At 45.2% G+C, this 18,286-nt stretch overlaps 1 protein-coding gene across 11 annotated transcripts in view; it reads right to left on the reverse strand.

Annotated features, from left to right (window-relative positions):
• Positions 1–11,670: 11,670 nt before the first annotated feature.
• HDAC7 (histone deacetylase 7) overlaps positions 11,671–18,286 on the reverse strand; it is a 225,291-nt gene continuing 218,675 nt past the window's right edge. For all 11 annotated transcript variants that reach the window (XM_072991255.2, XM_072991254.2, XM_072991257.2 and 8 more), the window contains 3 exons: positions 17,566–17,650; positions 15,093–15,225; positions 11,671–13,311 (listed from right to left, as the gene is read on the reverse strand). In XM_072991255.2, coding sequence (XP_072847356.2) covers positions 13,269–13,311; positions 15,093–15,225; positions 17,566–17,650 — 261 coding nt within the window. In that variant the 3' untranslated portion in view covers positions 11,671–13,268. The remainder of the gene's footprint in view (positions 13,312–15,092; positions 15,226–17,565; positions 17,651–18,286) is intronic.

Below are 18,286 nucleotides of genomic sequence, written 5' to 3' on the forward strand. Positions count from 1 at the left end.
AAACCTGCATCCCATCAAGACCACTTCTTCGTTCCACTGGTGTTCCATGTGCCACTGGTTGAGAACCTCTGGTCCAAGATTTGAAGCTTTTCCCTCCTGCAACATGGTGTGGGCTGAGATACCAAGTAATATAACATGGATATATCAGAAGTACAGACAGACGAGCAAGTTTAAGAAGTCATTTCCTTCTGTCGAGGGAAGCATTAGTTCTGTTAGGATTTGGATAGGTGTTTCTGATGGTAAAGATTTTTTTTAAGACTGAATTCTAAGCACCCTCACAAGAACTACAATTCCCAGGATTCTTTCAGTGAGGTGAACCACAGGTGTTAACGTGAGTCCTATTCAGGCATTAAAGAATCTGGTGGTCTGAACAAGTTTAGAGAAAACCACCTAGTCCTGCCCCCCCCCCCCCCATTATTACTTTCTTCTTGCGCCTCTACTGAGGCTGAAAATGAGATGTTTCTACTTACGTGGTCATCAGTTTCCAGGGTTCTTACTCAAGCAGAGTCTTCAACTGAGCTGGTGATTTTTCTTTTCAGACTTGGTGTTGATTGTGGGAAGAAAAGGACAATGGAGAGGTGTGCCAGGTGGCCCCTTCTAAGCTTGCTCAAACCACTGGATTATGTAATGGCTGAATAGAACTAAAGTATAAAGCAGGTGATTCTATCCAAAGATGCCAGACCTTCCATGAAAGACTAAAGCTCAGTGGTTATAACACTTGCGTCTTTGCCTCTAGAGCAGTGGTTCCCAACCTTGGGTCCCCAGATGTTCTCTGACTAAAATCCCCAGAAGCCTTCATCACTAGCTGTGCCGGCCAGGATATCTGGGCAATGCAGTCCAAGAACATCTGGGAACCTAAGATTGGGAACCACTGCTCTAGACGACCCGAGGTTGAGTTTGGGGCCTCTCTGGTTGATGGGATCATCAAGTCAATGATGGGATGAGGAACTTTTCTGCCCAAAAACCACCATCAGGCGCAGTAGTTAAAACTAGCTGGACAAATAGTCATAGGCAGTAAAATGGAGCTTCCTATAGTCCTTTGCTTTTTTGGCATAATTTGATTACCCTACTGTAACAGATCATCTTCTCATAATGTAAGATGGTTTAGGCTGACAAAAGGGCATGTATTCAATAAATGTAACATGCTTGTTATTCGGATTTTTTAAAAAACCAACAAACCTAAGTTCTTGTCTGGTTTATAGATTTTGTAACCTACCAACAGAATTATGAACTATAAAAATGCAACATGAGGAACAGAGCGGGGACTGGAATAGATACAGTGTTACCTCAGTTTACGAATGCCTCGGTTCACGCAATTTTCGGTTTACGAATGAAAATCCATTGAAAATAATGCCTTGGTTTATGAATTTTTTCCACAATACGAAGCAAGTTTGCATTGCCTCTGGGAGGTTTATAACACTGCCCCCATGCATGCATTCCTATGAGAAACCGTGTTTCAGTTTGCAAATTTTTCGCATTATGAAACATCCCCGGAGAACGCATTAAATTCATAAACTGAGGTATGCCGGTACAATTTAGAGCAAAAAATCCAAAGTGTACTGTTTATATACCACCTCGTAGTGCTTAAAGCACTCTCTGCATGGTTTACACTTTAATTATGCAGGCTACACATTCCCCACCCCCACCCCGTGAGCTGTGCTCTCAATTTACCAACCTCAGGTGGAAGGTTGAGTGAACCTTGAGGTGACTATCTGGGATAGAACCCTAGGTCATGAGTAGAGTTTTGGCTGCAGTATTGCAGTTTAACCACTGCACCCCAAGGCATCAGAAGGATGGTTGCCTTTCCCAAACAGCATGGGTTGGGAAAGTGTTGTTGCCCTTCAGACATTACTGGCGTGGAGCTTTCATGATCTTTCGCTAGTGACAATACTAGTGAGGACTGATGAGAGTTGCAGTCCACCCAACACCAGGAAGTGGTAGCACTTTGGCCACCCCGTGACATATGGCAGCAGTTTCCAACCTTGGGGCCCCAGATGTTCTTGGACTACAGTTCCCAGAAATCCTGGCCAGCACAGCCAGTGGTGAAGGCTTCTGGGGATTTTAGTCTAAGAACATCCAGGGACTCGAGGTTGGAAACCACTGATTTATGAAAATCAGCAAGTGTAGGCAAATCTCTCCACTGGCAAAGAAGGAAAGATTCTGATCAGCAGTTATTGGCTGAAATCCAGTTGGCGCAACTGTAGCATGTAAATGAGGATGATGTCATCACTTAGTGATGTTAATCTTTATTTTAATTTAATCTAAAACATCCTGCCCATCCCATTCAGGTTCCAAAGCTCTCTTTTGCCCTGGGGAAGCCTTTAATATTGGAAAATCACCACCACTCCTCCTTGTCACTGCCAGATTGGACCACCAGCCTTGATATCCTGATATTAAAGCCCCCATCCTCAAATCCTGAGGTCCCCAAAGGTTTCCCCAGGAGAAAAGAAATCGCTGGGAAGCATCAGAGTGGAGTCTGAGAGCAGGGGGTAATTATGAATTTTTAAATTAAAATAACAATGAAAATTGCTGGGGGATGGTGCCGTCACCATTGATCCTCGGCATAGTAGGATGGCAGCCAGCATTTGCGAATCTGAAGGCTTTAAAAACCCAGGAGCAGTGGTGGTTAAAGGAAGAGGAATGTCAGCATCATCTTTGGGTTTCACGCTCTGTGTGGCATTGAATGAATAATAGCCGTGTTCCTGAAAATCTCCGTTTCTGGAGGTCCAGCACAAGTTGCCAGGGGGCTCGGACATGGCACCCACAGTTTGCTTGCATTTCGGCAGCAGGCTAAGGGGGCCTAGAGATCTCCTAGCCTTTCCCGATTTTATGAGACACTCTGGATTCCTTCTTAAATTATTGCAATCACAGCAATTGTTTCTGAATTTCTGTTTAGCCATAGATTGGAAAGGTGTTTTTTTTTTTTTTTTTTTTTTTTTGAGAAGACAACTCTGAGCCACCATCTGTACTAGCTGTAGTATTCTAATAGTTGCAGATTTTTTTTTAAAAAAATGCTGGGATTGGGAGCCCTTTGCCTGTACACCTACAGATTGTTGTTATGTGCTGTCAAGTTGCCTCTGATATATAGCGACCCTTTGAATGAGCGCTCTCCAAACGGTTCTGCCCTCCACTGCCGAGCTCAGCTCTTGTAGACTCAACTCTCTGGCACTTCCTTTAGGGCAGTGGTCCCCAACCTTGGGCCTCCAGATTTTCTTGGACTACAACTCCCAGAAGACTTCACCACCACTTTTGCTGGCAAGGATTTCTGGGAGTTGAAGTCCAAGAACATCTGGAGGCCCAAGGTTGGGGACCACTGCTTTAGGGAGTCAGCCCATGTTGTATTTGGTCTTCCTCTTTTCCTGCTGCCTTAACATATGCTTCCATGTATAATCTACTTGATTATATTTAGTTTGGACTCATAAAACATCTAATTCAGATGTCAGAATTTTACTTATAGCCAACATGGTGCTTTTCAGACATTAGAAATAATTGCTTAATTGCAAATTATTTCCTTTTTTTGTTGTTCTTACAGTAAGTAAGGCATTGCTATTGCAGCTGTAATGTAACCATGGGTCACCTCCTTTTTCAGTTCCACTGTAACTGGTTTTAGTTACTTTTGTATTTGGTCTGAGTACTTTGTTATAGTTTTGTACTGCAAGCTAGTAACTTGCATTTTAATGTGTCTTAAAAGAATAACTGAAAATTAATCATTTTATTCTTTTTAAATAATGAAAGCACAATGGGATACTTCTTTAAAAAATGCAACTGTAACAGTAACAAACTATTTTGCTGTGCCTTGGATTATATGTAATTAGCTTTGTAAACCAACCTTGAAGTTCTGCTTTTTGTATGTCATTTCCAAAATTCAAAACCGAACCAATGCACTTGTACCAAAATAATATTTGGATTAATTCAACCTTAGTGTTGTCAGTTCTGCCTTATACAGTAGCCTGCCTCCTCTATCTCTTTCAGCAGCCTGGCACATTAAATAAAGTTTGTAAAACTTCTGCAGCCATGGAAATAAGGGGATTGGAAAAGCTTCACCTGCTGTATATCTGTATGGTACGTTTATTATTAAGGTGTAAAAAGTGTGTGTGTGTGTGTGTGTGTGTGTGTGTGTGTGTGTGTGTGTGTGTGTGTGTGTGTGTGTGTGTGTGTGTGTGTGTGTGTGTGTCTGCCGCTTACATTCAAAAGAATTTACATATGTGCAAAAAAAGCTGGTTAATGCCATTTTAAACAACAAAATCATCATAAAAAAAGGCAAGCCTCCAGCTTCTGTAGGACTCTTCTTCAGACCAAGTATTGTATTGTTTAGGGATGGGCAGAGGACACAAGAAATGCAAAAATTAACCTGGTCTGAAGAAAAGTTTTGCAGGACTTGAAAGCTCCCCTATTTTTGGTACCATTGGGCATGACTGCCTTAGTAAGGAATATGAGAAATGCTCTGAGATTGGGATTATATGCATTATTTTCCACTGACTGCACAGAGTACAAGACAATGTGAATAAGCCTGGAATGTCCCCTCCCTAATATGTACTTTCTCCCTCTGTCGCTGGATCTGCTACTTTTGCAATCAAATACATTTGCCTTGGCTCAGGCCGTGTGATTGCCTGAGCCAAAGCAGCTTCATGACTGAATAGGCGACCAGAATCTGGTTCTCCCAGCTTCTCAAGCAAAGGGGCACTAATGTGTGTGTGTGTATGTCCACCCTGAAAAGAGAGACCAAGGAGGAAATTGACTACCAGCTCTTGTTTATAAGGACCTGCTTAGCTGGTGGAAGTCCAGTTGCTTTAGCTGATCAAACAGGAGCTGTGCCTCCTGCAAATCTGGATGGCTACAGAAGAAGCTGCCTTAACAAACCACAGACAAGAGCTGATTGCCAATTTAAATCCTCTCTTGATACCTGTCTGGTTGGCTAAAGCAAATTCACCCAGGGAAACCCAACTTCCCGGTTGTGAATCTACAGTGGATCATTTGCATTTTTCCAGTTGTGTAATTACACCCAGAGCCATTTTAAAAAAAGGTACTATGCATTCTTGTTTTTGAACTCTGCATGAGAACCAGCGGCTCTTTTCCTTTTTTGGATACTATTGAGTTAAAAAAGAGGTCACCCTCTCCTCAGAATCTAAAGCCTAACCTCAACAAGCCCTAACTTTCAATCTTGCTCACCTTTCGATGTATCATCTGACAGGAAAGTTGCTGATAGATTGTGGCCTCCGTTCTCACATGACATTTCCCAGGACAGGACACAAAGATCATTCCCTGGACCTTTTTCTCTCCAGTGCTCTACAATTTGATCTATAAAAAGAGTGGACAGCGTTGACTTTCCAGATGTTTGGGGCCTAGGACTCCTTCATAACTGGTTATACCTGCTAGGACTGCTGGTTGCTGTAGTCCTGAAACATCTGGAGAATTACAGCTCCCTATTCTTGGTCTAAAAATACTTTCAACCCGTTGTGAGATGCAACAGCTTAGTGGTGGAAGAGACTATAGTTGTATGAACAAGTCCATTGCTTAAATCTTCAACATTTCCTGTTAAAAGCTCAACTGCTCACATGCCGAGAGACAATGTCTGCTATTATCTTGAAGCACAGTCAGAGTAGCTCCTGCTCAGCTTAGAGGAAGTTCTTGTTTGCTTCAGTACAGAGCAGCTAATGGGATTCTCTTTCAACTACTCTTAGGTTGGACTATTATGACATCGGCTCTTCAGCCCAGTCATTCCAGATCACCTCTGTGTGTTGACCATTATGAGGTCATCCTCAGCCTCAGACATTGAAGGTGGTTTGACACCAAAGAATGGTCACAACAGGAAATGTGGTGGTTTCTTCCTCCCTGCCATCTTTCTCAGGTGCCCTGCAGAAGCAGGCCAGGTGGTTTAACAAAGGGATAGAGATAACAAAAAACGACGGCCTTCCAAATCTTGTGAGACTTCAGTTCCATTCAGGCCGAACCAGGGGTCAGGAAGGCTAGGAATTGTGGTCCCATGACATCTTGAGGGCCACAAGTGTCCTGTCTCTGAAAATACAGCTTAGCTGTAAGTGGTGATGGAATGAAACCGACCTGGTGAGAGGCAGAAGGTCAGGGTATGATTTAGCATGGTAAATATCACAAGCTGTTTAAGTGCCCTCTTCCACATGGTTTGGGCAAGCCCTTCCACCACTTCCCCTCCTTTGCTGAAGCTGCACACCTGAGGAATTGAATGGCTGGCATAGGTGCAGACTTGGGTTGCAAGGGGAGTGGGCTAGGGCCACAAAGCCAGGCATGGATGAGGTTTCTACAAGGTGTTTTCAGAAAAAGGAGTGGTGGCCACCAGGGCAAAATGCAAAGGCTAACATGGTTTTAATGTATTTATTTGCCAAGGTTTCAGAGGTTTCCTCATTCAAGCAGACTGTGTTTGTTCATGGCTATCTTGGCGATGTGGACGTGGAGTGCTTCAGGAGGTGGTCTTGCTCACCTGTGAGTGGCTGAGAGAGCAGAGCGCACAAAACCTAAAGATCGCTACCCAGAAAACTCAGGCAAATGTCCTAACTTGTGCCCCAAAAAGGAATGCTTGTTTCTGATTTATCTTCACATAGAGACCTTCACACAGAGACCATGAGGCAGAGTGAGGTACCTGCCTCAGCAGGTAAGAGGTGGTGGTTGAGGAGCAATAGGAGATATTTTGGGGAGGGCAAATGCTGTGTCTGGTGCCCCTTAAATTAACCTGCTCAGTGCAATGAACAAGGAGTGCTGTCCTGTCTGATAGCTTGTGTTGAAGGAACATTCAAATGACTGTCCACATGAAAAGGGGGGGGGTGTCCTTTGCCTCCGGCAGCAAAATAATTCTCGCATCAGCCCCGTCGCAACCACACTGCCTCAGGCCCTCCGTTCCACAGCTTCACAGACTGCCTCTGCTTGCACAGCACGGCTGCCTGTGTATCTCCTCCTCACAAACCTCTGCGTTGGCCCAAATTGTATGTTGAGCTTTTCCACAAAACAACCTTCTGCGTCTGAGCTGAAAAGTCAGTCTCTCATGGGATCTAGGTTGACGATTCCTTCCAAGCAGTTCAAAAAATCGTGAATGTTATCAGACATCTGTGCAGTCTCACAGACAGGAAGACAAGAGGTCGGTTTTAGTCTGTGATTTACAATCTTCATTCTGCCAACAGAGAGGCATGTTGGTTGGTACCACTAAGAACACATGTGACCTTGCGTGATTCCCTAAGCTAAGGAGAAACTGGATTGGTTTATTATTTAGGTGGGAGGCTATCAGCAATTCCAAGGCAGAGCCCGAAGTCCTGCTGTTGCTGCCAGTCAGAACCACAATACTAGGCAAGTTGGACTTAGTGGTGTGACTCAGTTTAAGGCAGTTTTCCATTTCCAAAATCCTTCCTGCTTTCTTTGCAGTAATAATAAAAGACTGAATCATGTGTGTGGAAAGGAGGGGCAGTTAACTCATTTATAGAGTTTCCTAATAATGGGGGTATTTTGGGCCAGACCAGGGTGAGGAATAAAAGTGTGCCGATCACTGCCTGGGAAATTCTGGGAGCTGTACCCAAAAACACCCACATATATTTGCACGCCTCTAGTGGGGGATGTGTGTCCCTCCAGATCTTGCTGGACTGCCATTCTCTTTAGCCTTCAGGAGCATACCCAATAATAGGGGATGATAGGAGTTGTAGTGCAACTAACATCTGAAAAACTTCTCTCTTCCTATCACTGCACCAGACAATGTGGAAACACATACACACTTACAGAATACATCAGTATACAGCATGTGCTGTCTACAGGCCTAAATGTACACTCCTCTTGCTATTAGTTTCTCTCCTTGAGGCTGTGGTGAGCTTGGGAGATGATGAAGGGGCCCAGGCCAACATTTCCCATCTCCTGTGGCTCTTTCTCTGTTGGGTCTTAGAATTTCTACTTTGTTGTAAAAGTGTTGGCTGCTCGTTACAAAGACATTTCATTTTGCAGACTTCATAACTGGTGAATTATCACACTTAAAGGCCAGCTATTCTAAGCCCATCGTGAAACACCCAAACAGTTCTGATAACTAATAATCTGGAATCAATTAATGGTATCTCAGTTCCTCTTGCAACACATTTCCTGTTGCTGCCCTTGTTCTTTCTGTAGCCTCTCCCTTTCCCGCTTCTCCAATGGCAGGAGTCTAATGTGGTGTGGCAAGCTGGCCCCGCCACTCCATGAACCTCACAACCTCTCCCTACAAACATCAACTCCAGACTGGACATCATCAGTGATTCAGGGATTGAGCTCATTTACGCTTGCCTGCTCTGTCTGGCTCTGGAAAGCCCCCTTTCCCCTGTCTTCAGCAAATCCAACAAGTTTCATTAAGCCCTATAGAAGAAAGCCCCAGGGCTATAAAGAGGCTATAAAGAGGGTGGAGCAAATGGAGTTTAGCCACGGGGCACCAGAAGCCACCCAGAAGCCACTGGTAATGGTGCGGCTAAAATTGTAAATAAATAAATTTAGAAGGCACCAACAGTGAGAGTTGAATGCTACAAAAATAAATTGCTGGGTGGGTGTGAGAAGGCACTGCTTGCCCGTGGTGGCAAAATGCCTATAGACCATTGGTTCCCAAACTGGGGTTCCCAGATATTTGAACTGCAACTCCCAGAAGCCCTCATCACTTAGCTCTGTTGCATCTCTGAAGTTTCCTGCTTGACTTGTTGTACAAACAGCTGCTAAGAGGTACAGCATGGTTCACCGGATGGTGGCCCCATTGTACTGGGAGTCACCTCCCACAACAGTTTGCCAGTGCCAGCACTCAATGCTCTTGTCAACAAGAGGCTCAACAGAGAAAAGGGGAATGTTTGAGAAAAGATCCAGGAAGAAGAATTTTCTACCACCTATGCAAAGCTCGGGGTGGTGGGGGGGAAGGGAGAGGGAGAGGCCACCATGGCACTCTATGGCTAGCATTCTCGCTCCACACAGCTCATCCAGTCTGCAGGGTCTCTTCAGCAAACAGCCATTCAAAGAATCCTCCCTAAACAATGCTTGTTGGGGCTGGTTATGAACAAAAGCCCGTCACCTGATGTTTTAAACATCATGTCCCACAATCCATTCAAGATCTGTTAGGCCTGGCTAAAGTAGCTACAGCTCCTGGGAGTTGGAAGTCCAACATATCTGTAAGTAAAAAATCCCCCCCCTCTCTCTGTGGTGAACAGGGTGATGGGGGCAGGTGGTTGTTTTTCAGAATGCGGGAGTGCACAAGTTGTGGAGGTGACAAGGTGAGTCTCTGTGTTAGACCTGTTATATGCTGACAAGGAAAACAGGGTGGAACCACTTGCTGCTGATTCTATCCAGGTGTGGGAGCCATTTTCAGCTGCTTCCGCTTTCTTAACCATGTTCACTGAAATGGGGGAAAGCGATGGGATCAAACATAGTTGCTTGCAGTGTAGACAAAAAGAGGACTATTCAGTCATGGCTCCAGTGGACTCCCAGGTAGATATGCTTTCTCGTAAGTAAACATGCACAGGATTTTACTGTGATTTGCTTAAATTCTTATTTCTAATAAATGCAATTTGAAACTCATTAGGACTCTTTAACCTCCGATATGCAGATGATACCACTCTGATGGCAGAAAGTGAGGAGGAATTAAAGAACCTTGTAATGAGGGTGAAAGAGGAGAGTGCAAAAAACGGTCTGAAGCTCAACATCCAAAAAACAAACAAAAAAACAACAACAAAAAAACCCCTAAGATCATGGCCACTGGTCCCATCACCTCCTGGCAAAGAGAAGGGGAAGATATGGAGTGTGTGACAGATTTTACTTTCTTGGGCTCGATGATCACTGCAGATGGAGACAGCAGCCATGAAAAGATGCCTGCTTCTTGGGAGGAAAGCAATGGCAAACTTTGACAGCATCTTAAAGAGCAGAGACATCACCTTGCCAACAAAAGTCAGAATAGTCAAAGCTATGGTTTTTCCTGTAGTGACGTATGGAAGTGAGAGCTGGACCATAAAGACAGCGGACCGCCGAAGAATTGATGCCTTTGAATTGTGGTGCTGGAGGAGGCTCTTGAGAGTCCCCTGGACTGCAAGGAGAACAAACCTATCCATTCTAAAGGAAATCAACCCTGAGTGCTCACTGGAAGGACAGATCCTGAAGCTGAGGGTCCAGTACTTTGACCATCTCACGAGAAGAGAAGACTCCTTGGAAAAGACCTTGATGTTAGGAAAGTGTGACGGCAAGAGGAGAAGGGGACGACCAAGGATGAGATGGCTGGACAGTGTCTGCGAAGCAACCGACATGAAATTGACACAACTACAGGAGGCAGTGGAGGATAGGAGGGCCTGGCGTGCTCTGGTTCATGGGGTCACGAAAGTTGGACACGACTAAACAAAACGAAGGACTCTTTAATGCCAAGGAACTTTTGATTACTTCAACTGCCCACCTGCTGACCCCTCCCTTCATGGAGGCAGAACCTTATTACTTTCCAAACTTACGTAAAGTTAAAAGTTCCCCTTGACATTTAGTCCAGTGGGGTCCGACTCTAGGGCGCTGTGCTCATCCCCGTCTCCAAGCTGTAGAGCCAGCGTTTGTCCGAAGACAGTTTCTGTGGTCACATGGCCAGCGCGACTAGACACTGAGCGCCATCCAAACTTATTGAATAATAAACATACAACACAGGACTAGATTTATTAGGTAGAATTGCAATTTTGTTCTCAGTTGGATTTTTAAACAGTGTTATTTATGAATAAGGTCAGCAGTCTTGGCTCTGTATGGAACTTGTTGAAATATGGTATGTAAATCATGTTAGCAAAAAAAATTATTATAAAATGATGGGCAGATCAATTATTGACCTCCAATGGAGGTTAGTTGGGAATGGTTTAGGATGCAATCATCTGCTGGCAGAGAAAAGCTCTGTTCAGGATGTCTGGTATGTTTGAAGAAAGCTCCATGGACCTAGATCTGTTAGATCTATGCCCATGGAGCTTTTCCAGTGATGCCCAACCCTGATTTGGTGACCCCAGTGATACTTTTCCAATGGTGGAAGGGGCTAGAATGCCTTGTTCCAGATTTATGCCGGAAATCTGGACTCCAACATGGCACTGAAACACTGTCATCTGCAGCTGGTATTAACCTTTTCTTACTGGAGAAAAAGATGTCCCTTCCTCTTGCTCCGGCTGCAGTGGTGGACTTTGAAAGGGGCAAGTCATCTTGCGTGCAGCTCTCTCTCCCTTCCCCCCTCTGGGATTTCTCTGTAAGACAGGTGGGATGCACAAGATCTCTCGAATGATCAGGGGCTGTACCACCCACACAGAAATTTGGCAGCTATTGCTGATGTTCTCTATGACTCTTGAGGTCACCAGGATGCTTTCCTGTATCACAGAATCCTTCAGACTGGAAGGGCAGAGTCTTTCCTCAGGCGGTGGAAGAAGACGGAGTTGGTGGACCCCAGAAATTAGACCTACAGCCAATGTATTACTTCCTCCAGTGCTAAGCCAACTTTTAAAAAGTCTTTTGGTGATGCAAAGGAACCAGTCCTTGCCAACATCCTTTCCCATCGTCCTTCCTCATCATCATGGTGCTCCCTACTTAGCTGGGACAGTTTCTAATTGAGATCTTGATTCAGGTTTGGCGAGTGGGAAAACAGCCCAGGTGAAGGAACAAAAGTCTTGCTTTCAAGAATTTCCCCCCTACCCGAACAAAACAAAACAAAAACTTGAGTTGCAGAAAAGGCTCAATTTACTGGCTGGTTTAGATCCAAAAGCATTTCTATACATGGACTGTACACTGCATCCTGCCCCATGTCTTGGCCAGCAACCCCCCTCCCTCTGAAACCCCCCCCCCAAATGATGTAGCTCTTCTCCTTCTGCACCTCTGCACCAAGAGGAAGAACTAGGGGCCCCCTCTGAACATGGTAAATAGCCCACATGTGGAAAATATTCGAATGTAAGAAAATAATTCATTATATATATAGTGGATGGCTGTCATAGGCACCTAGCCATCTACGCCTTGGGAAGGTGTCACTGACTGTGGCGTTTTCAGTACAGGCTGACTGAACTTAACACAAAGCCATTTTTTAAAAAAAGAAGTGTGTGACACCGTCAGGCATGTTCACTGCATGGGATCTGCAATTTTTTTTGTTTTAACTACAAGGAAGTGCCTTTTATTTTTCCTGCTAAAACATCTGTCATGCTGGTAGCTCCAAGATTAGCTCCCTTGTCATAAACAGCCATGAGGCCATGACATCTGTATAGGACCCACACCCTTCTATGCAAGGGCACAGCCTGCACATTTTCATGGATAGAGTAAGGATTAGATCCATGTCTGTACGTATATTTCCTTGTTGATAAACAGGGGAATTAAAAAAAAAAAACACCAACACATTCCCCCAAATAGAAAGATTTACAGGAAGTCAAATTAATAGGGATGACAGAGAACAAACTGCCCTGCTTCCTTTCTCTCCTCCCTTCTCTCCCCCGCCTCCGGCCAAAGTGTGCTCTTTGGAAGAAGGCTGCCTACTTTGATGGATCAGAGCAAATCCCAGGGGCACACACAACTGCAAGGGGGGAGGGAGCGGTGCATTGACTTTGCATCTGGATGCCGAAGGTCAAGGGCCTGGCTCCAGGAGAAGGAGCAATTTGTTCCCCACAAAGTCCAATGGAAAGCAGACCATGCCTGCATCTGTAACAATCTGTATATAGTGCAAATTAAAGAGGTTCTAGACCCAAAAGGGGGTAGGTTCGGGACAGTGGTTAAGCAGGAACTGGGCAGGGTCAGTCTTCAAAGATGCTGCCAGCGGCTGGACATCAAAGGGTGGTTCTGAAAGCTCTCCTCTTACAAGCCCCATCCCCTTGATGAAGAGAGATGCCCAGGATGAAGGGAACGGGTCTCGCCTAGAGAAAGAGAATAGCCTCCTGGCCTTCCCCCAGCAGGAACTGTCTGTGGGACATCTTTGGTTCTGGAGGGGAAAAGTCACCACCCCAACGTCAGAGTAAACGCTCCAGTTTTGCAGTCCGTTATCCAGTCTCCTGTGTCCCACCAGACAACTTTTGTGGTTCCCAGAATGGAAGACCGTTGGTCTGGGATGACTGCTTTGTCCTGTGGGAATCCACATGTGGGCAGTGCCCAGGGGCAGCTACTAAACCTGGGGGATCTGCCATCTGCCCCATCTATTAAGTCCCTATTGGAACTCTGAGTCAGTTTTCCAGCTTTGTGGCTCCAGGTAATGTGGGCAGCGCAGTAGGCAGGAGCCTGGACTGTAACAGGAGGAACGAGCCACAGAGGAAGCTGTGTCTCCGTTGGGCAGACGAAACACGCCTTCACTGGTTCATGGGCTCTTCTTCCATTGGGTCATCCTGCCGCCTAAAGCAGAGAAAACCAGGAGAGAATAGTTAGGATAATACACTGGGAAAGTCACAAGGTCTGGAGGATCCCAGTGGTTACTGACACCTTAGACACAGGCAATTTTAACAGGAATTCCCTCTTCCCAAGGAACCCTGGCAGCTGTAGCTTTGTCAGAGAAATAGAAAAAGGATAATAAGACTGTTTCCAACCCCCACCCCCCCAGGGTGCATCTCACCTCACAGCCCTATTGCATGTGCATGCATAACTTCGGAGACTGACTCCCACAACACACTTTGTATGTGACTGCTCTTGAAAACTATGCAGAAGATCCACAAAGCAGCAAAAGCCTACCTCTTGATTAAGGTGGAAAGGGCAAAACACATACATTTTGTGTCATACAATTCTGAAATGGTCGCTAGCAGACAGCTGCAAATTTGTTCCAGTCTCCCAATATGGACAGCAGATTCCTGAGCACACAATATACTTTATATTTATTGGGTACAAGGGAGTACAGTTATCATGAACTAGTTGGTGCAGGCCAGCACCACCTTAGTCAGCCATATCTGTTTTCTATCTTCTGCAATGAACTTCTGGCAATGTATCAGCACAATCTTGTTTTATACTCTCAACCACCTTGCCAGGCACATCAGACCAAGGCCACCAACTGAACTCCACTGAGGGAGTGTGCATTGGAACCCACATTTCCTAGGCCTGTATCTATCATCTACTATATCCAAGGGATAGGAAAATTAATTTTTCAGGGACAACGGCTAGCATCCACTGTGGTCTTGTTGACATGAGGGATCTGGAAGCTGAAGAGTGACAAAGTGAGCCCTGACTCTCTCCCACTGACTCTCCACAAAATGGTGGATGTCTCTTCTCTAGGGTTAGGGCTCTCGTGAACCTGATGCCATCATCTCAATGAACGTGAGACACAAAATGCTCTGCCTTCTAAAAAGAAACGCTGTACAGTGGGGTCTCTACTTAAGAACTTAATCCGTATTGGAAGGTGGTTCTCAAGTTGAAAAGTTCTTACGTTGAATCTGCATTTCCCATAGGAATGCATTGAAAACCATTTAATCTGTATCTGCTCTTTTCCGGCCATAGAAACTACAGTGGAACCTCTACTTAAGAACTTAATCCGTTTTGGAATGGTGTTCTTAAGTCAAAACGTTCTTAAGTTGAAGCAAAATTTCCCATAGGAATGGACTGAAAACCAATTAATCCGTTCTGGCTGTTTTTTTTTGTTATGTAGAGGTGCGTTCGTACATTGAAGCATTAGTTCCCATAGGAACTAATGCAAAACTGGTTAATACGTACTCTACCACTTGGGGGGAGAATTTTTTTTTAACCTAAGATGACCTTAAAAAAGAGCAGGAAAGGTTTTTTTTTCCTGTTCTTATCTTGGATTTCTGTTCTCAAGTAGAAGCAAAATGTAGCAAATGGAGCTGTTCTTAAATTGGATTGTTCTTAAGTTGGATTGTTCTTAAGTAGAGACGTTCTTAAGTAGAGACCCCACTGTAGCTTCATTTGTTGAAACTGTTCACACACTGAAGAGGGAGAATGGCTGTGGTGGGATGCCTTTTGTTCTTGGGAAACATTTCAAGTCTTTGTTTCCATCCTGTGAATTGTTTGTGATGTAAGGTTTAAAGGGCCAAATATTTATTCTAAACAACGAATGGTGTTTGGCATTTGGTTAGGAGGCAAGGCCTTCTGCCTGAGGCTTTCGCTTGGCAAGTTGCATTTTTGGATCACAGCTTCCAGAGTACCCCAGCTGGAGTAAAGATGCAACACATCACCTCTTTTCTGCCATCACGGAAAGCGAGGCCAGCGCTGTCACCGTCTCCACCTCTTCCGTGTCGTGTTGCTGTGCTTCCATGAATGAGTAGCCCACTGTGGGAGCAAAGCGTCGCACCGAGCTCCAGTATTGGCCTGGAACAGAAGAGACAGGCTCACTGTTGGGTAGCTAGTGTTGTTTTAAAAAGGGACCGATGCATGCTGCACAGAGGAAAGGCTAACTTCTATAAACATTGCAGTCTGGATTCCAGCTTCACAAATGCAGGATGCCACTAGCTGATGTACAACAGCAGTATTTATTCACCAAGACCCACAGCTCAGAAAAATTACATTTTTGGGGCTACAGCTCAAAGCTGACTGTGGAATCTTAGGAGGCAACAGTCCAAAAGAGGAATTTTTCAGAGCTCTGGTATGATCCCCAAAGCAGCTGACTTGGACATGCTCTCTGACTGCAACTTCTTGAGAAGCAGGGATGTCTCTGTTTGAGTTCCAGCTATTCTCAGAACTGGCCTATGCAGAAACAGCAGGTCACAGTATAAAAGCTACTCCTAGACTTAGAAGCGTTAGATAGTGGATGAAAGATGGCATACTGGTTTAGTCCTGGACCTGGAATTAAGGAGGGAGAACCAGTATGTTGGGATAACCATAGTTTCAGCAACTAGTTTTCTAGGTTTGGGGGGATATTTTTTGGGAGGTTGTTATTGTTAAAATACAAGGGAACAACCCATCATGCAATGCCTGCCTCCAGCCTGGAATGATCCTCTGTGTCTCCACTTGTCTTCCAAGCTTCTATTAGGTTGACAAAGATGGTTCTCCTTCACCTTGGCATCCCCGTAGTGGATGTTAGGGCTGAAATTGTAGCTGGGAGAGATGTGCCATTTGCTTTTCTAGAACTCTACACTTTGGGAGTCTCCCCTTACAGACCAGACACCTATAGGTGGCTGACTTGGGAGAAAGTCGCCAACAGGAAAGCTTTGCAGCTTGGCTGAGGCCTAGCTCCACCTAGCTTCTTGTTCAGAAAAGGAGGTTCCACAGGCACCTAGGCCTAAGCTGGAAGGTTTCATGCCCTGGCAGAGACCTAGCCTCCTGTTTAAAAACGGAAGGTTCTCTGGTGCTTGGTGAGAACTTCCTTTTTTGAACAAGAAGCCAGGTGGAGTTAGGTCTCATTAAGCCACAAAGCCTCCTCCCAGTTTAGGCCTTTCTCCCAGGTAAGCCACATTCATGTGTTTGTAAGTGTCTGTGTGTCAGCTGGGACTCCCAGAATGGAGAACTGGGGCCTTTGGGGTCCGAAACAGCCAAATGGCATAGCTCTAGTGGTTTTCCAAGGTCAATCCATTGAATGTCATGGCTCTTCAGGGGTTGCAGTATGAAACTGAGCTATGTTGTATCTTTTTTTTTATTTATGACAGAGCACTTACTAGTGATAATCCCAAAGATTTGCTTATTAAATGAGAAATGCAAATGGCTGAACCTCAGAGGTTCTTCCACTACATGCAAGCTGCTTCCGGTAGTAGAGCTGGGAGAGAAGTGATTCCACATTTCCTTAGGCCCTGTGCCCCTATGTCCTCAAAATATGCTCTCAAACTCCTCCAGAGCATTTTTCCCGGCAGTGCAGCTAGCCAGAGGATGCAGGGGAAAGACCATTCCGACGCACTTGTGAGTGGCTGCTAATGCAATGCTGGATTTCTGTCAAAGTTTAAAAGACAGCAAAGTGGCAGGTTTTCTATCTGTAATTCTGGAAACTGTCCCCTTCTTCTTGCTTCTAATTTGTGTAATTTTACTTCTCCCGTTTTCCTAGTGCTGTTGTAGTTTGTGAATGCTCTTAAAGGTTTCAGAATCAGAATCAGACAGGAAAGTGGAGGATGAAGGCCTTCCGTCCTGGAATCCTTGACCAAAGAGACTGGTCTTCAGACACTTCTTCAGAGCCCCAGCTGACAGAGCCCATCTAAGCCACGATGGGGATAGAGTTCCATTGACTAAGACCTGGGTTTAAAATAATGGACAGAGCCAAGTGCTGTAAAGGAGAAGTCCCTTGGAGAGAGACCAGCATGACTTAGGGAGAATTCCTGTGGTGGGCTCTACCTGGCCTTTAGGCCAGAGGTCTTTCTGCCCAGGCTTATGGGAAGAAGCAGCACAGTCCAGAAAAAGTTTTACCATGCACTCGCCACACCAGGAAAAGCTGCCCTTGTCAGGTATTTCCCGTTCCCTTTGCATTGTAAAAAATGGTCCCATCTCTTTCCACCCTTTGCACTGACAGGCTGCCACCCATGCCAGGTTTATGAAACCTCGTGCTATGCCCCCTTTCTAAATGATTGATGAAATGATCAACAAAGTGCCATTTTTACCCCTTTGAGAGACTAAATGGTGGACAAAGAAAAGGGTAAGGGACTGAAACAGCCCCCCGTGGGCAAGTCCACCCGCACCCCCACCTCTTTTTCTTCCTTGATGTTCAGGAAGGACCCCCTCCCCACTTACTTTGCACCTGGATCACAGCCTCCAGTGAGCGCACGGCGTTACTGTTGGGCTTCTGCTGGAGGATCTCTTCTGGAAAGGGCTCCAGCTATGGAAACACAAAGGGGTTTTCAGGCAGCTGCTTTTCTCAGTGCATGTATTCTAAAATGTACGCATCTGGATGAAATCTCAAGATACCTGACTGTGTGTACCAGTATTATACAACAGGGGTAGACAAACTCTGGAGACTGTATCACCTGTCCCAAGATCCTCTGCGGGCAACACCAACCCCTTCAGATGCAACTAGAAGTTACTTCTAGATTTTAACTCCCCTCCTGTTTTTGAAAGGAGTGCTGCTCAAACAAGGTGCTCTCAAGGGCTTCTGAGACACACCCCCCCCCCCCCCGAATGACCTTCATCGGCTATATATGGTTCATGGGCTGCCTGATTCTCACTCCTGTTGCATACATTTTCTTGAACAAATAAAAACAGCTTCTTTGCAGACAACTATCTTTCTTCAGACAGAGCCATACAATGTCTCTAACTGACTAAGCCAGGCTCATCAGTAGGTCCCATGCATGCACCCTCACAATTGTGAAGCTTCCTGGAGTCATAAAAAAGCATCCTCAGGATGATGGTGGTGCAAAAGCTGCAACTTTGGAACTGCACTGTGATCACTGTACTCACACTATGAGGAAAAGGGAAGGCATGTTGCACTGAAGTTTGAAAGGTTCATGATTTGTTT

Source organism: Pogona vitticeps, chromosome 2, assembly GCF_051106095.1.
Source record: "Pogona vitticeps strain Pit_001003342236 chromosome 2, PviZW2.1, whole genome shotgun sequence".
Taxonomy (NCBI): Eukaryota; Metazoa; Chordata; class Lepidosauria; order Squamata; family Agamidae; genus Pogona; species Pogona vitticeps.